Source organism: Amphimedon queenslandica, unplaced genomic scaffold (genome assembly GCF_000090795.2).
Source record: "Amphimedon queenslandica unplaced genomic scaffold, v1.1 AMPQUscaffold_12788, whole genome shotgun sequence".
Taxonomy (NCBI): domain Eukaryota; kingdom Metazoa; phylum Porifera; class Demospongiae; order Haplosclerida; family Niphatidae; genus Amphimedon; species Amphimedon queenslandica.
This window is the reverse complement of record NW_003546976.1, coordinates 11,651-18,604: the sequence shown is the minus strand read 5'-3', so window position 1 is coordinate 18,604 and position 6,954 is coordinate 11,651. Positions and strand designations below refer to the sequence as shown.

The 6,954-nt window shown below is 31.8% G+C and overlaps 2 protein-coding genes and 1 long non-coding RNA gene across 3 annotated transcripts; 1 reads left to right on the top strand and 2 right to left on the bottom strand.

The window, feature by feature from the left end:
• Positions 1-56: 56 nt before the first annotated feature.
• Positions 57-717, top strand: LOC109586782 (uncharacterized). The gene is made up of 4 exons (XM_020002990.1): positions 57-105; positions 299-394; positions 436-565; positions 621-717. Exons 2-4 carry the CDS (start codon positions 299-301, stop codon positions 707-709), a joined length of 315 nt encoding a protein of 104 aa, XP_019858549.1. The 5' UTR covers positions 57-105; the 3' UTR covers positions 710-717.
• A 1,245-nt stretch (positions 718-1,962) lies between these two features.
• LOC109586784 (uncharacterized) lies at positions 1,963-2,093 on the bottom strand. Its single transcript, XR_002187225.1, has 2 exons — positions 2,045-2,093; positions 1,963-2,005 (listed from the first exon to the last, which is right to left on the bottom strand). It is a non-coding gene; the product is annotated as an uncharacterized LOC109586784 (long non-coding RNA).
• Positions 2,094-3,828: 1,735 nt separating this feature from the next.
• LOC109586779 (uncharacterized) lies at positions 3,829-4,954 on the bottom strand. Its single transcript, XM_020002987.1, has 7 exons — positions 4,922-4,954; positions 4,793-4,875; positions 4,542-4,746; positions 4,324-4,488; positions 4,243-4,278; positions 4,099-4,197; positions 3,829-4,058 (listed from the first exon to the last, which is right to left on the bottom strand). Exons 3-7 carry the CDS (start codon positions 4,648-4,650, stop codon positions 3,895-3,897), a joined length of 573 nt encoding a protein of 190 aa, XP_019858546.1. The 5' UTR covers positions 4,651-4,746; positions 4,793-4,875; positions 4,922-4,954; the 3' UTR covers positions 3,829-3,894.
• Positions 4,955-6,954: the final 2,000 nt, after the last annotated feature.

The window sequence follows — 6,954 nt, the reverse complement described above, 5'->3', positions numbered from 1 at the left end:
CCACAAAGTATGTTATAAAATGAGTAACACCGATAATAAGTTAATTATAGTACACTGAACCACCTGGTTACTTATCAAGGGATTCAAGAGAATAAAAATGATGAGGTAAACACTAAAATATAAACTTATTTTTAATAATTTGTTAAATAATTGATATTAATGTGTCTGATACCATAATATTTTTTTGTTTATACATAAAGGTATACATTAATATTTTATATTAGTTTAATAATGACAAATCACTTCAAAAAAGCATAATTTTTGTTATTACATGTGTTTCATTATTTTCTGTCACTAGATGACTGCTGTTAAAACAAAAGCTGACAAAGATCAAGATGTCCCAGATACTACTACTGCTAAACCTGAAAGAACAATACAAGAGAATAAAAATGAGGTGAGCCATTAAATTAAGTTTCATAATTAATTTTATTTTAGGAACAATCAAAACCATCTGCAAACACAGAAGGAACTACTAATATTGAAAGAGGAGCAAGTTTAGCACCTTCTACTGTTACTAAATCATTGCCACAAACTGAAGCTGATGCGGAGAGTTCATCACAGGATGGTAATTATATTGCTACAATGGATAGCTATAAATTTTTATTTATTTATGTTTGTAGATTCACATTCTTCCTCAGCTTCTCCTTCCTCTCCTCATGCTGTAGAGAGAGGCAAAGAAAAAAAAACTAATTCTACTGCTGCACATTAACATGCGAAAAGGTATCTACAGAATTGTAGTTAATTTTTTGACAGCTAGTCCTTATCTAGACTTGTGTTTGTCAATCTAGAATATTTTTTAATAATACATATAGTGTTATTTTTATAGTAATTTTAAATTAGCTATTTTACATAGATTATATCATTTATAATTTGTTACATTGAAGTTTTTATGTAAAATTCATGAATTCTAAATCAATTAACTATAGATCTAAGTATTATAGGTGTAGTGTTAATTTACTTCAATAATAATTTACAACTAATAACTTAACTTTAATTTAATAACCACATGCACTACTATTTAAGGAAGAACCCAATTGTAATTCAGTTAGTCTTAGTCCTAGTCTGTTAGTCTAAATTCTCGAACACTCATCATCTTCAAATTCTCAACGCTCGACCTCCTTTTGATCTCCTATCAGACTCTCATCCGACTCTCATTCAATTCTCTCGACTATCCCAATCGATAAGTCTATAATCACACACACACATCTTGCTCACACACATATTGTGCTTATCAATTTCATTATTATTAATATTCACTGTCTCTTCTACTCTAACTCTCATCTGTTATTATTAAGTGTGTTAACACATACATTTACAGTTGAGTTTTGTAAATTAATTCTTATTACTAACAACTCAACATAGGTATATTTTGCTTTTGAGGAACTGGCAGAATCTTTTATGATGATTGCTTGATGTATTTAAAACACCATACTGTATTCATTCACCAGGATAGGATCAGCATGTAAGGTGTATGCAGCAATGTCTTGATAATTATAATTGTTAATTTAATTTTGTTTAATGCTTGTTAATTTAGAATTTTTTTAACAGTCAGATTGGTCTTTATTTTAAAAAATATTTTTATTAAATCTTTCAATTTGATAAAATACTCTTCCTTATATTGTGTAAGCTATTTGGGCCTGTTCTAAGCTCAAATTTTTTTAGTTATGGCCATTTTAAAATGAGCCTACTTCTGAAACTTTTCCTTTAATATACTATATTTGTCTTTTCCAAAAAATGGCTCCAAAATCACCCCAAATTTTTTACAATAAGTGGTGTGTGTGTTGGTGGCTCATTTAGGCTCACTATAGCATTAGCTGTAACTGCTAGAATAGGCAATGACAGCTGCTCTGCATTTAAATTGCCGTTATATTTAATTAAGAATTTAAAATATTTTCAAAAAATAAAATTAGCAAAATACTAATGAAGAGTCATTGTTTGTCTTCATAAATCTTTGGCTTGATGAGTATCACACCACTTGACATTTCATCTTTATTTCAGCTTGAACCTATCAATGATAATATTAAGATTTGCTATGAGTAGTTACTGTTAGTACAGTCTTGTTATATTCCTCTTGTATGTAGTGCTCTTAGCATATCACTAGCAGTAGTAGCCACTAGTGATCCCAGGTAGTGTCACGTGGAGGCAGCTAGCACTACATTGCTGCCCAACCTGTAATGATAGTTAACATTATATTGACACTAACTGAATGGACTTCAACCTTTAACAGGAACTTGGTTTTAACAAAGAAAGGTTAATACATGACACTATTGATACTATACTGTAAGATCTTGAGTCTTTCAAACAGGAACATGGTGTTGATGTGTAGATGATGATAACCTTACCTTATGCAACCAAGAGTATGTATCTCTTGATATAACCTAACTATGTATATATGGGTATGTATGGGCATCCTTATGAGTCCACTCATTATATAAGGGGAACATAAATAGGGTCACCTGTATGAAGAACATGTATGAATTGGGTCCCCTATATGAGGAACATGTATGAATTGGGTCCCCTATATGAAGAACATGTATGAATTGGGTCCCCTATATGAGGAACATGTATGAATTGGGTCCCCTATATGAGGAACATGTATGAATTGGGTCCCCTATATGAAGAACATGTATGAATTGGGTCCCCTATATGAGGAACATGTATGAATTGGGTCACCTGTATGGGGAACATGTATGAATTGGGTCCCCTATAAGGGGAACATGTATGAATTGGGTCACCTGTATGAGGAACATGTATGAATTGGGTCACCTATATGAGGAACATGTATGAATTGGATGAGTAGGGAGAGCTGGTTGCTATGGAGTTTTTTATCAGTAGCTTATGAGCTGTTGAACATGCCAGACACTCCTCAGTCGTTTGATGCTGATCCTAATATCATTGACTCTGTGTTTAGAGGGTTACTGGGTCAGAGGCCAGGGCTCGTAGCCAATCAGAGACAGTTTGATTTCTGTCATCGGATTCTGGAGGAGTGTTTATGGGGCGTGGCTTCAAAAGGATTGGGAGGGACAGAGGAAAAGGGAAAAGGGACAGGACGATTATTTAACATATTCAAGAAGAAGAGAACTAGTTAGCCGAATAATAATAACTAGTATTGTTATTATTATTAATTATTAATTATTATAATTATACATGATATATTGTACGTGTCATTATATACATACAGAAACCTGTATACATATTAATATCATTATTTTTGTTAATTTATTTTTAATGACAAAGCTTTTAACTCAATACATGCAAATCTTGACCATTACAAGTATGTATGTATAGGCATGCACTAATGAAGAGCCAACTTCTGAAAATTTCCCTGTATTATAGCCCATGGTTTTTTCCAAAAAATGGCTCCAAAATCATCTCAAATTTTTATTACATTTCTTGATACATATTAATGTCCTTATGCTATGTAGAAAGTTTGAGCTGATTCCAAAGTAAAATTTTAAAGTTACATGCAGCCATTTCAAAAACAAGCAGATTTCTGAAAATTTTGCTTTATGGTTTTTTCCAAGAAACGGTTCCAAAATTACCCCAAATTTTTATTATATTTTCTGAAACAAAAGTTTCAGCCAATTCAGATTGATTTTTTTTGAAATGAAGCATTTGACAAAATTATTATGCCGATTTTTGAAAAATACTCAAATTGAATCTGAAAGTTCAGTTTTTAATGAATGATTTAAAGTTTTTATGATTTAATCAAGATATTAATTCAGCTAGAGTCACAATTTTTGAAATTAGAAATTTATTAAAATAATTAATGAATAATTAAAATAATTATAATATATTATTATATATAATAATGATCATGCACACGCCCACACACACACACACACACACACATCTCTAAATTTAGTCACTAAAATGTGTTTTACTACAAATGGTTCACATGTTAACTGCTCCTCCTCTGTATCCTCTGACTTCTCCATAAGCAGGATTAGGATTAGTAGTATTATTGTTATTAGTAATCATTAAAGTGTTGAATTCATATGCTTCATTAGGTGCAGTAGGTACCTCTTGTTGCTGCTGTTGTTGCATTGAGGCAAACCCTGTAATTAGTAGTTAATGATAAACAGTACATATACTTACTCTTTAACTTCCTTTTATATGTCATAACAAGTACAGTGAGAATTATTATTATTATTAGCAATAATATAATAACAACACCTGATGATGATGCAGTGATAACTATAATAACATTCATAATCTGCATCATGAATACATCATACTAACCAGTGCTGACATTAAGAGTTGCTGAAACAGGTGTAACTATAATAACACATAAATAATGTGTATTATATGTGTAATACTAACCAGTACTGACATTAAGTGTTGTTGGAACAGGTGTGGTGGTAGGGAGTGTTTGTATTGTAGTAGTGATACTAAAATGTGTATTAATGGTACCAGCAGTACCAATAGTACTAGTAGTAGCAGTGAGTTTAGTGACATTAGTGATGTTAGGAGAAGGAGGATATGTATCTGTTAATGTAATACTTTTAAAATAAATATGTAATAAATATATACATACTTACCAAATGCTAGTATAAATGGTTCACTACTACCAGCCTCATTACTAAATACAATACTGATATTACACTGTTGATACTGAGGGACTGAAACTGATCCTGTTATATCATTCATATTCCTTATTTGGTAAGTTGTACTGCTATCAGTTCCATTACACTGTACAGTAACTGTAACAAGTTCAGGAGCTTCACCAGTACACTCCAGTATAATCTATAAATTAATAATAATGGTATTAATGAAAGTATTAATAGCATACTTGGGGGATATAGAACTGGACAATAACCACATCTTGTGTATAAGAGAGTATGTCAAGTGATGTGTTTTCTACAGCTCTAGGTACTATGAAAGATTAATAAACATATTAACATGAAGAAAGTGTATGTACCTCTTTGATATGAAAATGTATCATTATTAGATATTCCTACTCCTAATTCATTAACTCCAGTTATAACATATGTATAACGATGAATAAATAAATTATTATCCACAAACTGATAACTGGTATCATATACTGCTACAGTAGTCACTAGACTACCAGTAATAGCATCATATATTCTTAGTATGTAATACAGTATAGGTACTCTATCATCAACTGTAGGAGGAGCAGTCCATGTTATATCAATAGTAGAACAGCTGTCAATTGAAGAGTTAATGTTAGTAACTGGACTAACTTTACCTATATGTGAGTTAATTTATAAGTTATAATTTGAAGAATAGACAAAATGAAGTTTGGCCATACAGTACAAAATGTTTGACTTACTAAATCCAAAAGATGACACATTATCAAATGTACCTCCATTATTACTCAGTGATACATTAACAATAAATGTATTTAAATTATTAGGTACAGTTATTACTCCAGTAATCATCAGTTGATCATTAACTTGTGTTGGTATACTCTTACTGTCTAATACTGTGTTATCAGTATTCAGTATACTAACTGTTATACTAATGGGATACTCTCCTTTACATATTGTACTGACCTATGAGTGTTAAGGGAATAAGGTGAAATGATGTTATGTAAAACTTGTATTCATAACTGCTCATAGCTTATTATAGTGCATATACTTACATCAATACTGATATTCAATGATATTAGCTGTCCATCAATTACTGGTACCACTGATACAGGAGGAGTAATGAGAGGAACTGAAAGATACGCTGTGAATATATACATGAAGCCAGAGTAGGACTAACCTCTTTCATAATAAAAACTGATATTATTAGATGAACCTATTCCAACATCATTAATAGGAGAAACTGATACATTATTTAATATACAAGGATCAGGATTAGTAGCTGATAATATAATACTCTTGTTAGTAGTAGTAATGTTCACTAATCCATTGACTATATAGTATCCAGTGATAGGTACATTATCCAGTGTATAAGGAGCTGTCCATGTTAATAATACACTGGATCCATTAATAAAGGTATAATCCAGATCAACAACACTATCCAATAGACCTAAAGAAGTGACTAATGATACAATTAAACTGATACATTACTATACCTTGTATTGTTAGTGTAGCATTGTCACTCCTGATATTATCAGGAGCAGCAATACAATGTATAATACTATTATTATTAATTTCTCTTGCATGAACTGATAGCTGTCTTCTTCTTATAGTTCCATTAATAGTGTATTGACCTAATTCAGTAAATCCTCTGTTAGCATTGATATCTTCAGCCGCTGGTGTTTCACCAACATAGAAGAAAATGAAAGAAACTCCAGTTGCTTCACAAGTAAAGGTCACAGTTGAATTGACACTTGTATTCACTGATACTGGCTGAGTTATATATTCTGCAAGACAATATCTTATTAGGAATCCACAAATAACTGTAAAGAGCATCTCAACCAGTCAACCACGTCTCCATAGACTGATTCAACGAAGCAACAACACAAATTACCTGTATTCATGATGATATTGATTTATAATCTAGATTCTAGTATAGGCGTGGCTGATCTGAGCAAACTTAAACCAAACGAAGATGTTGCTTCAGTCATGTTATTATTATTTGTGTTTTGTTTCGCTATATTTAGTCACTCTTTCTTCAATTTGTACTGAGGCAGGTATGTTATAATCTTGTAAAACTAACCCTCTGTACGATTCTGTTTCTTTTAAATGTCATAAACCATGACTATCTCTAGTTTATGATGGGCGTCTCTATAGCATCAGATAATTGTGGGTGCATGAGTCCAGCATAATGGGTGCACTTGCTACTATTTTATAGACAAATTATTGACTCAGTGGGTGCATCTTGGTCAATGGAGTGCCAATTAATGCATCCAATGGACCCCCTAACAACTCCCCTGGCTTTTATTAGCCATATTAGACTTTCCGACTGATTATGAGCATACTTATGCTTTAGCTGCCTGCTGTAGCTAAGAATGTACACTCAAAACAATCATGCATG